Genomic DNA, 21,013 nt, shown 5'->3' on the forward strand with positions numbered 1-21,013 from the left:
GCTGTACATCTAAAACTAATAAAACATCATGTATCAACTACACTTTTGGGAGAGAGTTGATATAGGTACATGTATGACTGAGTCCCTTCATTGTTCACCTGAATCTATCACAACATTGTTTGTTAATTGGCTATATCCAATACAAAATAAGTGTTTTAAAAAATAATAATAAAGAAAAAAACCTTGTACTTATAAGCTGGTAAGCCAACCATGGGAAAAAACCCAAATATAAAATTAATGGAAAAAAAAGCTTTTGGAAGGATGAGGGAAGAATTAGGAGGCAGAATTTGGATTAAATTGAAATTATGACTTTAATAATCCAAGGAAACAGGACACTGGTGGGGATTAAATAGAAGCATTATGAATGTCTCAAAGAAACAGTAACTTTCAGACCATAGCTTTCTTATTGGCATAGTTATTATATAGCCAAGGGGTGCATTGCTGGGTGATGACTTTGATGAGACATGTGGCCATGTGTGAAGATGTCTGTTTGTTATCACTACTCAGTGGGGCAGGGGGCCAGCTGAAGGGTTGCTACTACTATCTTGTGCACAGAGTCCGGGCATCTGCTCATCCCACCAGGTTCAGGACAACCTCTGACAACAAATAATCTAGATCCAATGGTCAGTAGTGCTGAGGTTGAGAAACTTTAGTCTAGCCCAACATGGGGCCTTGAACTGACCAACTGAAGGGAAAAAAAAGATATATAAACTGACTTTTACAGCAGGAAAGAAGCACAAATAAATATGCTCCCTGGGTTTTAGTTCTCACGTATGTTCCCCATGTTAATTTGGTGTCATTTTTAACCCAATGTTATTCATTATCAAGTATCTGATTGTCTTGGTTGATGTGATAAACTGCTCTATGTACAAACAAATTAGGAACCATTACATAAAGACAATGCCTTCCACCCCATGGGGACACTCTAGGGACACCAGTCCATTTCTGATTTTCCCCATGTCCACTCCTCTACCCCCAGCAGCAACGAAATGCAACAGGAGAGAAGACAAAGTTCAGATTTTGTGTTCAATCTAACCTCTTCCCCCTACCTGCAGAGATACTGTTTCTTCCTTTTCAAAGCTCTTTCTTGAGGCCAGCAGACAGGTGAGAAAGGATGACAGGATATCAAAAAGCTTCTCAAGCCAAAGGAATATACAGTCTCCTTGGTTAGTTTTCATGTTCCACTATGGAGATCCCAACCTACATTTTAAGGTACAGGATACTGTTTCAGCAAAGATTTAATTGAGACACAGGAGAGTAGTACTGGCTAGGCAAAGGGGAAAAATGTCATTAGAGGTGGGTGAATGAATACATTCTCATCTACCATGACATTTTGCTGTCTTGGGAAGAAGGGTACTGAGCCAAGAGTTTAGCAGCTGTAGCTTCTGGTCTTAGTTTAAAAATGAGTAAAGCATAATGTAGTTTTACTTAAGGGGTAATCGAAGTACAAGAATTTATTTAAAAATAAGTTTCCCACAAAATCTCTGAACAACTTTGCACTATGAAAAAATAACTAATTTTTTATTTTCTAATCCTGAAAAAAAAAAACAAAGCGTTTTTACTTTTTTGAGGCCACCAAGGAAGAGGAATTTGACCTTGGACAAGGGGACACCCTGTACAGAAAACTTTCATCCAGTTTTGCACAGTAAGTTAACATTTCCTTTCAATGTAAATTTGTAAATCCTAGATGAAAACTCAGCTCAATTATATGGACTCTATATCATATTGTCAACTCAACAGTTCTTCACTGCAAAAACTGTGTACCTGCGCTTTTTATATCCAAGCTCTGATATAAGAGATTTTCACTGTTAGACAAGGAATCAATTTCCATAGTCTAGCAAGAATGCACATGTTTGTAAAGTTGGCAGAAAACTTGCCTTATTGGAAACTCATGTAACATTATCCTTGATTGCAGCACATTAATACAACTTCAAAGTATGTCAGATTGAAAATACTGAACTCAAGAGGTAATTTACTTTTAATTTGAATTCCCCGTGGTCCAATATTTTTATGCTATTAAGAATTATTGAGAAAGCTTAACTATATTTAAAAGGACAAACAACAAAAGAATAAATCAGTCCTGGCAACGACTTAAACTTGAGATGCACTGAGGAGAAGAAAAATCAATGACATCTTTACAACGATCTACTCTTTCTTTAGCATTGAGACAGTCTGTGATTCCTCATCACTCCCTCTATCCAGGGTCATTCAAACCAAACTTGCCTCAATAATTTATGCTAGTTATGTCCAGGATGTATAACAAGGTATGCGAAGTGAGGAGACGTTTTTTGGACATTGAAATCAACTGGGCTACAAAGTCCAGATGTTATGAGGGACATATGAGAAGCTTGTATTAAATTAGTATCTCCTTCCTGCAATCAGCTCTACTAATTATATCCTGAAGCTCAGTCCCACCTTGGCTTCCTTAGTACCTTCTTTTCCTGCTTCTCCTTCTCTTGTTCCTGAGGAGTGCTTTCTCTTCCAGATCACCTTCTCTGCCTCTCTTCCCTCCAAAGATGATCTCCTCTGGTCTGATGCTTTTCACACCACCCACAGGCTGGTAATGTCTGTCACCAGCCTAGAACTCATTGCTGAGCAGTTTAAATGCAGGTCCACTAGTGTTTTAAACACAGAAATGTTGCTCAATAAGGGTTGAAAGTGATAGTTGCTTAGTGGTGTCTGACTCTTTTGGAGCCCATTGGACTGTAGTCTGCTGGGCTTCTCTGTCCATGGGATTCATCAGGTGAGAATACTGGAGTGGGTTGCCATGCCCTCCTCCAGGGGATCTTCTTGACCCAGAGAATGAACCCAGGTCTCCTGCATTGCAGGCAGATTCTCGACTGTCTGAGCCACCAGGGTAGGATAAGGGTTACATGAATGAAATATAAAAATGGATTCATGGGACTTCAGTGAAAGACAGGTAGAAGAAAGCTGAGTTGTCTTAGACAAGTCCATCCTAGAACCTGGCTCACCAGCTGCAGACTATGAGAAAGAATAACTACAGACTATGAGAAAGAATAAATTTGTTTCTGCTTCAAGCCAAAATCTTTTCAGTTCAGTCGCTCAGTCGCGTCCGACTCTTTGCGACCCCATGAATCGCAGCATGCCAGACCTCCCTGTCCATCACCAACTCCCAGAGTTTACTCAAACTCGAGTCGGTGATGCCATCCAACCATCTCATCCTCTGTTGTACCCTTCTCCTCCTGCCCCCAATCCCTCCCAGCATCAGGGTCTTTTCCAATGAGTCAACTCTTCGCATGAGGTGGCCAAAGTACTGGAGTTTCAGCTTCAGCATCAGTCCTTCCAATGAACACCCAAGACTGATCTCCTTTAGGATGGACTGGTTGGATCTCCTTGCAGTTCAAGGGACTCTCAAGAGTCTTCTCCAACACCACAGTTCAAAAGCATCAAATCTTTAGCTTAGGGTGACTTAAAAAACAAGAGCTAACTGATGGTTCAAGATCTGCCATTCAAGTCAGTCTTTCCTCCTCAAGGGCAGAGATTGTACCTCTTGTTGGTGGTATGCCTAATAACCGGCACAGTACTTGGTTTGTACAAGACAATAAATACCTATTGATAAATACATCAGATTCTGTTAACAGTGAGTAAAAGCATCATCAGTCATTTTCTGCCTAGAATTATGGTAAATGGCAGGTTGAACTCAGAGTACCAAAATTCGTTATTGGAATAATTATAAATTTTTATTATTTCTTGATGGACACTGTGCTGGCCTGTGGTTTCTATGTAATAAAGCTCTATTTATTAGGTATGAAATAAAGGGTGTATGTTTAAATGGAGTCTAACTGGTAAGGGAGACAGATCTCTTTTAAGACACCAGTAACTGCTCCCAAAGAAAATGCTACCCTAGAATAAAAGGCTCCCGAACTATTCTGATTTGCTTTGGGGATTTTTTTCCCTCCCACTAAATATTCTGGGTATATTTAACCAATTATCCACTAAGTGAACAGCTAACCATGCATGCCAATTAGAAATTGACTGAATCGGTTCATGAATCTTCTAACATAAATTCAAAATGCTACCTTCTCAGAGAGAAAAATCAAGGGATTACAGAGGGGAAATGGCGGAGGAGGGAACCAAACAGAAAAGTTATTGGCTGGCAGCTTCTATAACTCCCTAATTTTTGAAATGCCCTTTGTTCCTTCCTTATTGCATGAAAAGAAGTAGATTTAGTTCACAGCCTGAGGCAGCCTGCGAGACAAATGTGCTCCCTGTGTGAATGGACTGCTTGAGCCCACATTATCCCATAGAAGGCTGTGACTAGGCTGAGCTTTGCAGGTTGGAAGGATTCTAGAAAGGGCCCCAAGAGAGGGACCACGGGAGCTCTACTACCTCCTTGCTTGTAAGTGTTTTTCCTCAAAAAAGTATTTTCACTGGTGGTGTGTGCGCGCGCGCGCGCGCGTGTGTGTGTGTGTCTGTGTGTGTGTGTGTCTGTGTGTGTGTGTGTGTGTGTGTGTGTGTGTGTGTGTGTGTGTGTGCTTACATCTTCTCTGAATGCCGGCTTGTGACCACAAGGGGCACACTTCACTTGTCTCAGGGTTCTGTGCTTTTGGAAGGGGCAGAGTCCACAGAGCCAGGCGGGTAATGTTGGGTCTCTGGGAGAATTAAACTGAGACAGCTCCTGCTCCATTGAAGTCCCCAGTGGAGGACCACACATAAGACCCGGGGAAATGTGCTCACACCAAGAGAAAGGAGAAGGAGCAAATAATCTCAATATGAACATGTGTCGCTAAAACCAACTCACATTAAAGACAGGCCACACCAAAAAGGGGTCCACCCTTACCGCACAAGATCACTGCATTCCGAAGTGGACAAAAAATCCAGAACATGTGTGGAACCTGGGAGCTCTCACTGGGAGTGCCCAAAGCTGGGAGTTTGGGAGTTTTGTACTGGTACGGACCCTGCCTCAGAATCTTGGTACCGCCAGAACCTTGCATCATGGCTTTCTTTTTCTTAGAGAGCAGCTCTAAGAATTCAAGGTGCAGTGGTTCCACAAGGAAAACTATGAATTAGAAGCATTATTCCACTTAAGAAAGCAATTCAGGAAGAATGACCTGCACTTTGTTCATCTAGGGAACAAGGGAGAAGAGCATGTGATAAATCTCAGGGATGACTGTTTAACCCCTTGCCTACTGCTTATACCGATGTTCCTACCAGGATTGGGGAAACCCACAGGGAAGTCTCCCAATGCATGCGCTGGGTATGTACACTGTGCTGAGACATGAGAGAGATTAATGTAGTGTTTGTCTAAACTGTATCTGTCACCAGCAATGGGTAAGATGGTGCTGAGCTCTTCAACATGGATGGACCTTAGAGATGATTATACTAAGCAACTCAGATAAAGACAAGTACCATATGATATCACTTACATGTGGAATATAAAGTAAGATACAAATAACCTTATCTACGAAACAGAAAGAGACTCACAAACATAGAAAACACACTTATGGTAACCAAAGGGGGAGGGGTAAGTTTAGGAGTTTGGGATTAACATATACACAGTACTATATATAAAACACATAAAGCACAGGGAACTATATTCAATAACCCAACATAAGCCATAATGAAAAACAATCAGAAAAATATATTGAATATATATAACTGAATCACTTTGCTGTACACCTGAAATTAACACGTTATTTTAAATCAACCATATGCCAAATAAAAAAAGCAAAACAAGCAAAACAAGAAAAATATGGTGCTGAGTTCTTACACCTAAAAGGGGGGGGGGTCAGGTATTACAGTAGAGCATGAGCTGGGGCAGCACAGTGTGGTAAAGGAGATGAAAGATTTGGCTTCAAATCCCAATTAAGGCGTTATTATCTGAATGATGCTGAAAAAGTTATTTCCCATCTCTACACACCAGTATCCCCATCATGTCCTTCAAGATTTATACCTACCTCATGGGTAGGGAAGATTAGTAAAAATAAATTGGAAGTGCTCGGCACAGAAAAGATGCTAAAAAATTTGAGAGCTGAGCATCTAACCAAAGCACAGTATGGAATGCCATGCACAGAGCAGTCCACACAAATTCCGGAGACCTCCTTCTCCATGCTTCTAGAGAGAAGTGGACCACTTTATACAATTTCATTCATTTTGAAATTCACATAGAGCTATCTCTTGACAGTGACCCAACCCAGCTGGTGATACTTTCTCTTCAAGTGCCTTTAAGTCAGTCCTCACTATGTCATGAAGGTTGTGTCATTCAGGGATTTAAGGTCAGCAGGTGTTTTGTGAGCGAAGGTTTTAAGGTAGAAGGTCAACTGGCCTGAGGTGACTAAGAACTGACCTGTAGCTGAATATTGTGCACCAGCACAGTGAGTCAATTGCAGTTCTTACACTGTAGACTGTACAGCATTTCAACAGTCATATATGATGAGAATCTGCCCTGTGAACATGCTAAGTTCACCCTCACCGTTTATCTTTTCTCTGAAGAACAAGCTACCTTTCGATTCCATCGTTTTTCTCACAGCAGACCAATTGTCCGCCCATGCCTGCGGACCTTAGTGTACCTGGCAATGTGTCTCCATAAGATGATACCGGAGGGACTGGAGAACAGAAGGGGAGCTTTTCCTAGGGCTGGTCTCATTACGAGACACACTCTCCTATACTGGAGAGACGGCAGTCTTTGGAGTGAGACAAGCTGCAGTGGAGCATTGGCTCTACTACGTCCCAGTCAGGTGACCTTGAACAGGTTATTCCACGTCTCTCCGTCTCTGCTTCTTCATCCATAAAGAGGAGAGGAAAAAAAAATCTCCTACACACTTCTAAGAACCTTTGAAAGACTTAAGATAAAGTTAGGTAAAGCACTTGGCACATAGTAAATTCTGGATAATTGTCAGTTATTGCTTTCATTATTATTTACCATAGACTATAGAGTAGGGTTCCAACAAATAATGAGAGAGAACTCATGGCTAATTTCTAAACCTCTAGGTAAAACCTAATCCAATAGAAGAGGGGAAATACTCAGAGTGGGTCTTAATAACATTCATATCCAGGGTGGAATTTTAATGAACTGAGAAAAAAATTAAGCAATAGCATCTGCTTTTTAATTATTAGAAATGACCTTTCCTCATTTATGCTATTATAGGTGATGAGCATCCTCTGGCATAATGAAAAAAGATGAGGCAAGTGACCAGTTTCTGTTATTTATCAAGGGAACCTTCTGCTGCACTCAGATGGAATGTAGTTTTCATAATCACTCCACTCTGCCTTTGCATGTCCAAGACAGGTCATAACCTCCTTGACGGTGAGGGTCATTTCACTTCCTTCTTCTGAGTGCCCCATTCCACCTAACTTTAGGCCCCAGAATCAACCAGTACCTCCCAAGTCCCTTCTACTTGTGACAATGTCCTGCAATAGCAAAGCTGAGAATGGAGTGCAGACAACATTTTTCCCTTTAAAACTAACATGTTTCAGGAATTAAACTGCTTTTAGACAGCAAACTCACATATAGGGTAAAGCTGAGCATATGGAGAAATCATGGGAGATAAAGGACATGGGCTTTGGAGGCCAGAAAAACCACACTCAAATCAAGTCCGGTCATTCATTGGAGAAGTGAATTAACATTCCCATATTTTAGTGTGCTCATCTGTGAAAGGTTGGGAGCAACCCCTACCTTACAAAGATTTTGTGATCCTACCTCCCAGGGCCTTTGCACAGTGCTCGCTGCATGTACATGTGAACTCAGTGAAACTGGGCTCTCTTTGCCTTCCTCTGTGGAGATCCGGTTTTCCAGACAGTGTATACTAGTTGCTTCCAAAGCTGGATATGATTGAAGGTTGACCTGGAGCTGTTCTGAAAATATACATCTTAAAATAGCCAGGGCTCCTAAGTTGCAATAGGCTAGCACATGAGTGGAAGTGAACATGTGATTTTGATGTGTTGGAGTGAGTGTGGATATTGGCTGCGAAGCAGGACAAGGGTAAGTGTTTGATAAAATGCAGGATGTAATCTCTCTTGTTCCACACTTTCCCATGGGCATTATCTAAGCTGCATATCAAGCACATGGAGAAATACTGTAGCATATAACAAATGAATACCTGAATGAATTTAACTTAGAGTGCTAGGAATGATTGATAAACACAGATAACACTGAAATCATGGCAAAGTCAGTCTACACATACACGCTGCTGTAATAATGTTATGCTGAGGGAGCTGGCGATGATGTTTAGATGATAAAAGGGTAATGCCCCAGTGATGACAGCCAGGGGGAGAGATACCCAGATCAGGAGCAGCTGGTATCCACTTCTGCAATCTTACCCTAGAGCAGCGGGAAGCAAGTCAAGAAGCATGCAGATGACCTTTTCTGGCACGGTGATATGCTCTGCTAATTCTCCATTTTCTTCTTTAAGTGCCATCACAGGAGGTCCCAAGAAACTCTTCCTCCCACATTTGCAAGCTGCATCACAGAGAGCAGAACGAGTATTTCCACCACTACTTGCAAAAAAGGATGTTGGTCACAAGGTGGCAGGTTACCACGCTCCTATGGAAAAGCTGGATTATATTTCTAAAAGCTCAGAGAGGCAGAGGCAAGAGAACTTCAAAAAGGTAAGTGTGTGTGTGTGTGTGTGTGTGTGTGAGAGAGAGAGAGAGAGAGAGAGAGAGAGAGTGAGTGTGTGTGTGTAGTGGGAAGGACAGATACCTTACATGGCCACAAGCTCTAAAGGTCATATAAGTGCTGCCTGTCCAGCGTGCCCTCTAATCACAGGGCACCTCCTCAACAGGCTCATGCAACCAGCATGATAAGAATTGCGAATTGACAGCTGACATCATACAAATGACCTATGCCAAGGTAATTCTGTTCTGAGGCAGCGAGTCCAACCCTGCTAATACATTAGGAACTTTTGAATATCTAGGAACTTTTGAAATTTAAAAAAACAAAACAAAACAAAACCACATCAAGAATTAGCCACCAGAGACTATGCAGGGTTTTCATTTGGACAAGTTATTGTTTAATTACTTGATTTTGGTCCTATGTTGGGTTCAGGCATCACTATTATTTAAAAGGTCCTCAGATAATTCAAGGGTGGAGTCAAGGTTGAGAATCACTGAAATAATCTAAGCAATATTACTGAAAGTAGGGTCCACAGCCTTAGAGCTGACCCATGAACTTGTCACTAGGCACATTTTTTGTTTAGTTCAGCTGACACTATTTTTCACAGCAAGATAACAATACTTTCTTTATTTGATGTATAGTTGATTTACAATGTTGTGTTAGTTTCTAATGTACAGGAAAGTGATTCAGATTTACAAATATATATGTATATGTATGTATGTAGGTATACATATATATGTATATGTATGTATGTATATACATGGACTTCCCAGGTGGTTCATTGATAAAGAGTCTGCCTGCCAATACAGGAGATCCGGATTCGATCCCTGGCTCCGGAAGATCCCCTGGACGAGGGAATGGCAACCTACTCTAGTATTCTTGCCTGGAAAATTCCATGGACGGAGGAGTCTGGCAGGCTACAGTCCATGGGGTAGCAAAGAAGTGGACACGACTGAGTGAGCACACATGCATGCATGTATATACACACACACACCTATATACGCATATACTTTTTCATATTCTTTTCCATTATGGCTTATTGCAAGATATTGATTATAGTTCCTTGTGCTATACAGTAGGATCTTGATTTTTATCCATTCTATACATAATGGTTTGCAGCTACAAATCCCAAAGTCCTAAGTTATCCCACCCCATCCTTCCCCTTTGGTAACCTTAAGTTTGTTTTCTAAGGCTATGGGTCTGTTTCTGTTTTGTACATACGTTCACTTGCATCACAATTTAGATTTCACATATAAGTGATATCAGAAGATATTTGTCTTTTTCTGACTTACTTCATTTAGGATGATAATCTCTAGGTGCATCCATGCTGCTGCAAATGGCACGTTTTCATTTCTTTTTATGGCTGAGTAGTATTCTATTGTATACATATATACCACATCTTCTTTATCCAGCCCTTGTAAATTGTTTGCAAATAATTTCTCCCAGCCTTTAGGTTACGTTTTTACTTTGTTTATGGTTTCCTTTGCTATGCAAAGGCTTCTAAGTTTGATTAGGTTCCGTTTATTTTTGCTTTTATATCTACTGCCTTGGCAGACTGACCTAAGAAAACATTACTACAATTTATGTCGGAATGTTTTGCCTATGTTCTGTACTGGGAACTTTATGGTGTCATGTCTTATATTTAAGTCTTTAAGCCATTTCGAATTTATTTTTGTGCAGGATGTGAAGGAGTGCTCTAACTTCATCGATTTACACGCAGAAAGACAGCAATACCTTCTTGATAAAACAGTGCATTGACTTACATTCTGGCACAAGCTCCTCATCTTATCACTGACTGGTAACAAACAATTCAGACTCAGCCCTGAACCATGGAGCACACTTGGAGTAGCACTTTCCTAAAGATAGCAGGTGGGGGCTAGAGAAAAAGGGAACGGCATTCATCTTTGAAAGTGTGTTACTTGTCAAAGCTGAGCTTTGATGGGAACACACTGCTTAGTGGGGCCAGCAAGGCATTTCCCAAAGCATACTTTTAGGATGTTACTACGTATTATGAACAAAAATGGTCTGGTACCTGGAAGATGCTGTTTACCATTTAACTGCCCAAAGTGAGACAAATTCCTCTCTTATGCAGGATGACTCTCTAAGAGTGGTATGGAATTCAAGAAACATGTATGGGATCACAGAATCTTTCTTTGCACGAGGCCATATGATTAGTAGTTCATAAAACGTAACTTGGAAAATAGTGATGCAGTTATTATTTAAGAACCTGCATAAGAGAGTATAGTTAATTCTACATTCTCTTCAACCAGGCAAGCAAGTTATCATTTAAAACAAATGAGTGAAAATTGGAGTTGACACAGCAGCCCATGTGGTGTATCTCCGCAAAGGCGCAGCCCTAGACCTTAGGGTTGGGCTTGACTTGGTGAAATAGCTCAAAGTCATCCAGGCTATGCCTTTCTGGGGGTGGACCACAGTCTACCTATGGTCATACCATGCCAGGTCAGAAAGGCAGATTTGCTTCAGTGGTTTATTAACTGACTGTGAAAAGGAAAAACCCAAAAGGTGTTGCTGAGACATCAGGGCACCAGAAGCATGCTGGCAACACAAACCTTGATGGAACAGCTTTGAAGGGAGTAGTGCTGCATGGCTGGAGACCTTCCAGATTTTTTTCAAGGATCAGCATCTAGATTTTGACTTTGTTTTAAAATCAAAATCACCACCATTGTTCATCCAGTAGACCTTTCTGGGCACGTTCCCAGGGCAGTGTTCCTTTAATTATAAATACTTAAAGTGGACCATCTGTGTTGGCTTCACAAAGGAGAAATATCTGCCTCCAGTATTAAGTGAGGAAAACCTCAGTCAAGAGAGTCCTAAAGGAGAGATTACTTCTTAGGAACCCTCACTACCGCCTCGACAGGAACACCGAGGCTCGAGGGAGAAGGGAGGCCTGTTGCTTTAAAAAGTGAATCATCAAAGAATGAATGGTTGTTCATTTCTACCAGAAAAGCCAGCCTGGAGACTGAGTTGAGATGCATGCATCTAATAAGAGAATAATAAATGCCCATCCTGACCTGAAATTGAATTAGTGGCTGTTATGTATACTTCCTTGATCAAATTATGAGTTTTCCAGAGAGTAGAAACTATCCCCGAAACATGACTTAATGCTGTGCTTGCTGCCATAAGGTGGGGAAATAGGAGAGAAGAGAGACTGCGTTTCAGTGCCATTACTAGCTTCCCAATCTTGTTAGGAGATAACAAGTTGTCTTGTTAGAAGTAGCTGACAAGCAACCAAGAGAAATACACTTAATCAGTATATGGGGAGAGGATAGTGTTTATTCATCACTAAACAACAAGGCTTTCAAATTTTGGGCTTTTAATTTGATTTTGATATGGACCAATATTTTAACTTTTCTTGTGACTCTGCGATTAAGCTGCCATTGGCTTCAATGAGCAAAAAAACCTTTCTGAGTTGTTTTGTCATCCTTCACCTCATAAATCAGAGGAAAAGTGACCCCAAATCAGTTATTTTGAAATTTAAAGTTTTGGAATAAAATCTTTTATTGCTTCAGAGTCACACAAACATATGGCCCCATGTTTTTCTAATCAAATAGGAATAGCCCTAAATTCTTACATTCACGGGGACAGATATTGAACCCAATTATACCATTTCTGCAAGTCAAGACATTTTCCAATATCACGCATCAGAGGTGATTTAGTTTTATTGAACTATGAATTCAAATAGTGTTAGACCCATTCTTCTCAAAAGGCAAATTAGAGGAATATGAGGAAGACACACAACAGGAGACATCAGAGTTGAAGAAAAGGTGAGGATGAAAATAAACACAATTCTCTTGACACATTCCTACATATTCTTCTCTTTTCTCTCCTACCATTTAGACAAGACTGATATTCATGGTGACATATTCTCTCTCTGGGATAAGGAAACCAAGGCATTATCAGAGTAACAGACATTGTACTTGTTACACATATGCCCCCTTAACATTTGGCACATAATTTTGCTTTCTTTTGGTTGGTGAAAGCTGCCATACTTCATCACCGGTCTAGAGCACAGACTCTCTTCTCCTCCAACCAAAGTCACTATGCTTGGATGCCTCTCTGAATAAAAAGGTTACAGATGTCCTAAGGGAGATGGAATATATATATTTCTATAACTTTTTTAAAAAATTCACATGAAAACAGGAAGAAGGCCAGACCTTTGATTAAGATGGTGACAAATCATTGAACTTTGTGATATTCTTCTATGTTGTGAGAATTCCTTCAACTTTGCTATTGTAATCAGATTTTCAATCCCACAAGCACATGCAGGTAATCTGTGATTTATTTCTCTCTGCAGATTTTCAACATTATCTACTTGGAAGCCTGTATACCTTGATGTGATTCTTCTAAACAATCTTCAAACATCAGTAACAGACCAGTGACTCGAATTTAGGAAGCAAAAACTATACTGTTAAAAGATAGGCATTCAGAAGTTACTCTAAATCAGTGATTTTATTGGGGCAGACATGACAATGAAAGAAAAAATGAGGGAAAGAATAAAGCTGTAATGATTATACTTTCTCTTGCCAAAAGGCTCCTGGGACAGTAAGAAAAAGATTTTAGTAAACATCTCAGCTCTCCAAGTGGCTTTCTTATAACAAAGACCATAGCTGGTCCTGGGCCAAGATTAGACTCTCAAACACTTGTGTGTGCTTCTTCAGCCAAATACCAGTACTCATATAATATTACATCATACGTGGTTTTTATGGAAATAATCACATCACTGAAAATCACAAGTATTTGGAAACAGACTAAAGCATTTATTTTGGAATCAGCTGTTCAGAAATAGAAACCTGTTTCTGGCAAAGTGTAATCTGTCCTAAGGATATCCTGAAAAGCCAGTGAGGTATTTCAGGCCTTCTGTGTATTATTTTACATGAATTCTGAAGGCCCTGGAAACAATGCAAAAAATGTCTTTCAAAAGACAGACAGTGGTGAACAATTGCTATCTGTACCAAATCTCAGGTGATTATAAATTATGGAAATAACTTGGCCTTTACAAAAACATCACCAACCAAAAGAAACACCAAGACTTTGTCTATAATAATGCAAAAATAGTTGGCAGATTTTATCAATTCAGTAAAGAAGCAGAAAATTAATTCCAGCTTTATCATAATATACATAAACCTCTTTGACCTAATTTAATCATTTGTAAGAATTTTCCAACTCTAATTTACATTCTACCACCACCACCACCCCCCACCACCACACTGGCCAAATTTCAATGAATGTTTCATTCTTTACTTGAGGGCTACACACACACAATCTCATTAGAAGAGGTCACACCAGCAGCTTGGCATTGCACAGATCAATCAGCCTAACCATGCTGCCCACTGCCTTCACCTGCAGTGGAAATGGTGGGCATCCACAGTCAAGGTCAATTAATGTTTCATGTTTTGGAAGAGAGGCCATGAGAGGACCTCTCTCTTCAAAATGCCTCACATGAGAATAAAATGTTTCAAGGTATGGACATAGTTTAGAACCGAGATTCTATCCATTTTTAATAAAGAGATCTCTTATTTATACTCATTATAATATAATGTTATAGCAACTGGAAGAGAGAACTGAAGACAGGACCTTACAGCATTTAAAAATCAGTCTTGCAAAAATCTTCCAGGTGGCCAGAATGACCACTGAACCCTTCTAAACCCATAGTTACTTCACCTCCTGGCAATGACGAGTTTCTGGCCTTCGAGATCCCACATGAAGTAAGCATGTTAATTTCATAGCATTGTTTCCTTATTTATCCAAGGTCTCTTCCATGGCATGTTTTCTTTCACCCCCATCTAAGGTCTTCAGGATCCTGTTAATTTGCACAGAGATCAAGCATATTCATTGCAAATTTGGGATCACCATTAGCTTTGGGGTCCTTGTTTAAAGGTGATGAAGTAAAATTGTAAATAATATCACAATGTCATCCCAGAAAACCTCTCATGTGTCTAATACTATTTATAAATAATTCTTACAAATCAAGAGGGAAGTATTAGCTTCACTATTCCAGAGGACCTGGCAGGACGGCAAGACTAAGGAAAATCTTCAGTCTGAAAGAAGACAATGCCCATCATCAAAGCACACAAGAGAAAGGATGAAAGCCACATTTAACACAAGGACAGCCAGAATAAAAAGTATCCAAACCTTGTATAAGAGAGCTTAACTGCTACCCATTCTCTAAAGAATTCTTCATATTTGAAAACATTCATAACAGTATTCATGATACACTCCAGATATTTTGAAAACTAATAGATCCTATCTAAACTATATGTAATAAGAGAATGGATGGGTCTTAAATTTAGTTATTCAACTGCCTTTTTTTGAATCTGAGAATTGTTAAAACAATTTGAAGTAAGTTTCTAACCAAATTCCTGACTGAATTTAACCAACTGCTTCTTAAATGGCTTATTATACTTACTCAAACCAACCTTTGTGTTTCAGGACAATGTACAAGTAGAAAAAAAAAAAGTATAGTATCTGTTAATACAGACACACACATCTGTAAGAATATAATTATATAAGAACTAGTATATTTCTATAATTCAGGTACTGTTTTCTACATGCAAATACATATACTGCACACAAACATTATTTGAGAGAAAAGAAAGAAAATATTGGAATGCATCATCTATAGTAAAGTAAATATCACTGGCTGAATTTTTTTGTTTCAGTGAAGCATAAAATCAAGTTAGTATTTTCTCTACAAAACCACCAAAATTTTGTCTTACTCACTGTAAAGGGCCACCATTTATATCTCCAGATGAATAACTGTTCACATCAGAACTTCTATGCAAAGTGGACAGCTTGCATACCAAAGTATGAAGTAGAAAACAAATTCAAATGCTGTATTCTATAGCTCAAATAGAGTTAAGCATAGAAAATGTACACTTGTCATTTTCTGCCAAAGAACATTTGAAGCTCTATGTGGAAGGGCGGAAAAGGGGGAGACTTTGAGATGTTAAAATCTGCTTACAAAACTATAGATTGGAGTCAATTGGGAATAATTTCCTCAAACACCAAACTTTGAACAGACCTGTGCAGCAGAAAGACAGTTGTACTGGAGATCCCATAATGTTGCCAAAAGGGCGACTTGAAATAGGAACAAGGGCACTTTTAGAAATCGTACCAGAAACAGTTACGCAAAAGTGTATACCCACTGCCAAAGGACTGGTTGAATTCTGTCACCTCTGACGTCATTCATTGCTAAAATGCATGGATGGCATTTGGTCTGGGGGGGGAACTCAGGTTGTTATATAATAAGTACTTAATTAGCATACACAGTATACCTCTCTACTGTCATTTTGGAAATCAAAACATACACAGATGGCAAAAAGTTTACCACATTTGGTGATGTGAAAACTGATCTTATTTGACATGTGCCAGAAAGTTGGGAAAAAAATGAATGCATACACTTTCTGGAGAGACGAGGAACTTTTGAGATACATTTGTAATATGGATTGCGATGAATACCTTATTGACCTCAGTTTAAGTACCAGCAAGTAGAATTTTCCAAACCTGTACTTGAGCTGCAAAGAAAAACAAACTACTCATTGTTTCCTTGAGGCATGCATTTCACTATGGCAAAGCGCACCAGGCGTGCATGACAGGGGAATCTGGGCCTGCTTCAGCCAACTGAGTAGACCATGAGCATATTTCGAACACAAGGCAGAAGGCTTTATGGAGTGGAGAAGAGGGAGAAAATTTGGAACCATCGTCTCATGATTTCATTTTGGAAGGGCCATTCCTCAGCCGACTGCTGCTTCAGGAAGGCGAGGTGATGGGCCAGACTCGGCTACGGGAGCAAGCAACTTTAGCAGCCAAAACGGGGCAGTGTCATGACACCAGCTGAACACGTTTCAGCTGCGAGAAGCAGGAATATGCTGCGCGCCGGGCCAGAGCTGACTGTATTATACAGCGTCCCATCTGAGGCTGCATAAGACATTCACTGGCGAGCTTACGGGGCCTCGGGACGATGTCAGGAGCCGCACAACACACAGCACACCAGAGGGCAATGCACAGTCAGAAAGAAAGAGAAAGAAAGAAGAATGAGGGGAAACAAGCAAGACACGCGTCCGTCGTGCACAAACCTTCGGGCTCTGTGTGTTCTTTGTGATGGACTTGCTTCAGCGGGCAGCAGAAGATTTCGTGACACTTAGCACGAAAGGGGGACTCTTTTTTCTTTAATTCCGCAGATTGGATGGAATCTTGCCGTAACATAATGTATTCCTGTGTGCCAGGGGGGGCGTCATCCAGAACTGTGGTCACCACATAACAAAATGAACTCAAGTTAGAGCTTCAGGAAAGCAGGGAAACGTCTTACATCAACTCTACTCCCGGGGGAGACTATAGAAACAACAGTCCCAAGAAAAGTTTCCAAGAAAAGCATTGCATTGCTTGGGGGTTTTCTTTTGAGGGGCTTAGTTTGCTAATATGAGTAGTTTACTCAGCTATACATACCTTGATAGCTAGTACTGAATTGGCCAAAAAGTTCGCTCGGATTTTTTCCAGCCAAAGGTGAGAAAAACCCAGATGAACTTTTTGGCCATCACAATATACTGAGCATTTAAGGGTTAGATTGTCCCGGATGAACAATAAAACATGTTATTACCAATAACCATATTGTATCTAAATAAACACTGTGGAAAGCAACATGTTTCAACTTGAGGTACAATATAAATATTTACAGGCGAAAACGGCTAATTTCCACAAAATTTTCAGTGTATTTGTTTACATTTTCTTCCAGGGTCTGCTCCTGGTGAGGGCCTGGCTTTCATGCACTATGTACAGAGTTGGACAAAAGGATTCACTTTGTGTGTCCCAAAGAGAACTGGGGCCGTGACAAGTAACCTTCACATATTCAAAATCCCCTAATGAAGTGACCACATTCCAGTAAAGAGTCTAATAATCAACAGTGGATCAAAGACCTACCTTGAATGAGGCACTGCAGGGCCTCATTCATTTTTGGCCTCAGATAAGAGGCCCCTCTTAGATTTCTAGGCCCTTTGTGCATTTTCCTAAGAAATACTATGAATTTCTAGTGTTTGTTCCCTGCTCAAACAAGGTGCCTGCTTTCACCTGGTCCATTGCAACATTGTTTTTCCTGCTAACTACCCACCAAAGAGTGTGCAAATTTGATCTGGGTCTGCAGAAACAGGGCATTGACCTCAGAATGGATTTTTTTCTTTCACACCTTCCCAGTGAGGCCATCCCATTTTACCACGAGTGAGTCAGTACCCCTAAAGTTATGATTAACAATGGACTGACTCATCCTACTCATCCTACTCCCTCAAATGCATACTCTTAACATGCCTTGAGCAAGACTGGGTACCAGCTGCAAACTTCCTATGGGGAGAACAATGCTTGTAAAATATCACCAGCTTATGGCTGAGATTGGATGGGTCTCATGCTTCCACATTTGGCACAACATTCTCAGCTCACTGGCTAGGATCTTAACAGACTTTTAAGAACTGTCTTTCACATTGGAATGAAAATGGCATGAAAACCAACATAACCTGGAAATTAGTGTTATGAGTTGAAAACAAGTTCTTGATAGATTGGCTGTGTGTGGAATTGTTGCCTTCCTTTATAAGTCATTAAGTTATGCAAGAAGGTGATGAATATTTTAGTCACTTCTCTATTTTCCTCTAGTGCTCAGCAGTAGTAATAAAAAATATTATATAGACAAACCACCACAGCCTTTTCTGAAAGAGAGTTCCCTTCATCTGCTAGGAATGTGACTGCAACTTCTTAGAATCTGGTTGCTGAATGCACATCTTTGGTAGCAACAGCTGCTATCCAGACCACTGGCAACCATTTCCTGCATTTCCTGCCATGAGCAGATAGTTATGATAATATATACATGTATCAAATTCTAGCATCACAGATGAAGGTAAGTTCTAGTTTGACTATACAAAATATTTAAGGAAAACCTCCCAAACTTAGAAACTCAAAACAAACAAACAAACAAACAAAAAACACACCCATGATTATACAGAAGCTGAGAAATCCCATTTTCTTTTTTTTAAATTTATTTTATTTTATTTTTTCCATTTATTTTTATTAGTTGGAGGCTAATTACTTTACAATATTGTAGTGGTTTTTGCCATACATTGACATGAATCAGCCATGGATTTACATGTATTCCCCATCGCGATCCCCCCTCCCACCTCCCTCTCCATCCTATCCCTCTGGGTCTTCCCATTGTATCAGCCCCGAGCACTTGTCTCATGCATCCAACCTGGGCTGGTGATCTGTTTCACCCTTGATAATATACATGTTGCGATGCTGTTCTCTCAAAACATCCCACCCTCACCTTCTCCCACAGAGTCCAAAAGTCAGTTCTGTACGAGAAATCCCATTTTCATGTATTGTATATAAGAGACACATTTTAAGATCAGAGGAGAATTGGAGGATTAAAAAGAAAAGAACAACTTTTGGATAATACATAGAGAGCTTATTATTCAGAAGTACATGATAAACACCAGTAAATTGTTTTCCATTTTCATTTTTCGACATCACAAATGGGCATCTCTGGAGATTAATGGCACAATAGCCTTTGGCTGACTCTCCAGCCATCAGCTTTACCCAGCTGGTCATTAATTTCCACAAAAAGCCTTGTACTTCCATCATTATTGTTTAATTAGATACAACTAGTATCTGTAACATACAACAAAATTCTAGTGAAAGAGCCCCACTGACTGATATAAGAACCAGACCTCAAATTCATCATCATGGGGAAAGCAGGAAAGTCACAAAAGTGCAACATAATTGCTTTCCACAAAATTCTCTCTCTCCTATTCTTTCTTCAAATTGAATTTAGCAAGTGCAAAAGATGCCAAGATGAGAGCATTTAAGGAGCCATCTGAGTAATGACCGCAGGCAAAGAACATTTCCTTGGAAACTGTGAACATCTGGGAGTTAATGGCTTAGCTTTGCGTCCAGGCTGTCTCTACTCAAATGCCCCAAACATAAATCAATTCAGGAAAAGCAGAAAAAAATATTAAATCCATCAGCACAACTTGGTGTCATTTTGACACAAGACCTAAAAATATTTTGGACTTTTTAACCAGAAGTGGCAATCTACAGGAAACACATCACTTTAGTCTATAAAATCTTTGAATGTAAATTCATTTTGATGAAAGATTAAAACTATTGTATTAATTTATTCCTAGGGCTCCTTCAAGTAGAACAGTGACTGTATGTGCAATTGAGAACAGCAGGAGTGACAGGGAACTTCCCACAAGACCCCAGCACCAAGGCAGGTGGGTACCTTAATTCTACTACCTTAAAACAAGGATGAGGAGACAATGTGTCCAAAGGGCACAAACTCTAGAAAAAGGAGAGGAGACTTGCAAAGAAGTCAGCTCATCAAAACAGGAAAAAAGAATGGAATCTACCTTCCCCTGACTTAATCCTAGGATTTCTGCTATTTCCCCACTTCTAGTGCAATCCTTCTTGCACACCATTCCAGCCTCTGAAAACCACTCTTGCCTTTGTTCACTGAAACTATTTGCCCACATTTATTCAGTCACTCCTGCTCTTCTTCTCAATAATGTTTATCCAATCTTGAAGGTTGCATGAAAGACTGCAGTGATTAGGCAGGCAATAGATTTACACCAAACCTCTTCCAGTTTCAGAGCTTCAATTTGACTCTTTCAGACAGGTAAGATGGTAAAAGGAGCTCATGGTTGATTTCTGAACTGCGGGGCCCATGTTTTGAGAAAGGCCATGAGCCCCATGACAGTAGCAGCCAAGGAGTAGACCTCTGCTGGGAAATGGCACCCACATAGCCAGTGCCCTTGACCTTGATCACACAGGCCAACTACTCAGAATCCCAAAGTCCCACAAGGGTGGTAGAGAGTTGGAGGAGAAGTGCACACATGCAAAGTCACACACCCACAGCATGCAGACACTGACAGGTGGCATACTCAGACACAAGGGTGACAATAAGTGACTCTACTAGTGGCACAATTTATGGAAGACCTTGTTTCCATTCTACAAGGTGTTTATTGACTAACCATTAGGTGGGCAAGCCGACATCCAGGATTGGTTTCCCAGAAACAGTACTGGATTGGCAGTAAACCGCCCTCACTCTCCCTCCAGGCTTTTCAGCGATTCTTAGGATCAAGGCCATGGTCACGAGTGGGGACAGTCATAGGAAGGGAAAAGAGTTTATGTCTAAAGCCAGTGACCTGGTCTACGTTACTCATGTTCACAGAAATAAAGGGTTCCCATTTCAAACTGGACATAATGCATCAATCTGCAGCAAACTATCTGAGATAAAATGAAAACGTTTGTCGTGGTTGTTCAGTCGCTCTGTCATGTCTGACTCTTTGCAACCCCATGGACTGCAACACACCAGGCCTCCCTGTCCCTCACCATCTCCTGAAGTTTGCCCAAGTTCATGTTCATTGCATCAGTGATGCCATC

At 40.3% G+C, this 21,013-nt stretch overlaps 1 protein-coding gene across 4 annotated transcripts in view; it reads right to left on the reverse strand.

Moving 5' to 3' along the window:
* Positions 1-21,013, reverse strand: part of FGF13 (fibroblast growth factor 13) — a 534,447-nt gene that overhangs the window by 189,023 nt on the left and 324,411 nt on the right. For 3 of the 4 annotated variants that reach the window (XM_043897275.1, XM_043897277.1, XM_043897276.1), the window contains exon 3: positions 16,672-16,839. The exons of the other annotated variant lie outside the window; for it this stretch is intronic. In XM_043897275.1, the coding sequence (XP_043753210.1) occupies positions 16,672-16,839 (168 nt within the window). The remainder of the gene's footprint in view (positions 1-16,671; positions 16,840-21,013) is intronic. 4 annotated transcript variants of the gene reach the window in all.

The sequence above is a fragment of the Cervus elaphus genome, chromosome X, assembly GCF_910594005.1.
Source record: "Cervus elaphus chromosome X, mCerEla1.1, whole genome shotgun sequence".
In the NCBI taxonomy this organism is placed as follows: domain Eukaryota; kingdom Metazoa; phylum Chordata; class Mammalia; order Artiodactyla; family Cervidae; genus Cervus; species Cervus elaphus.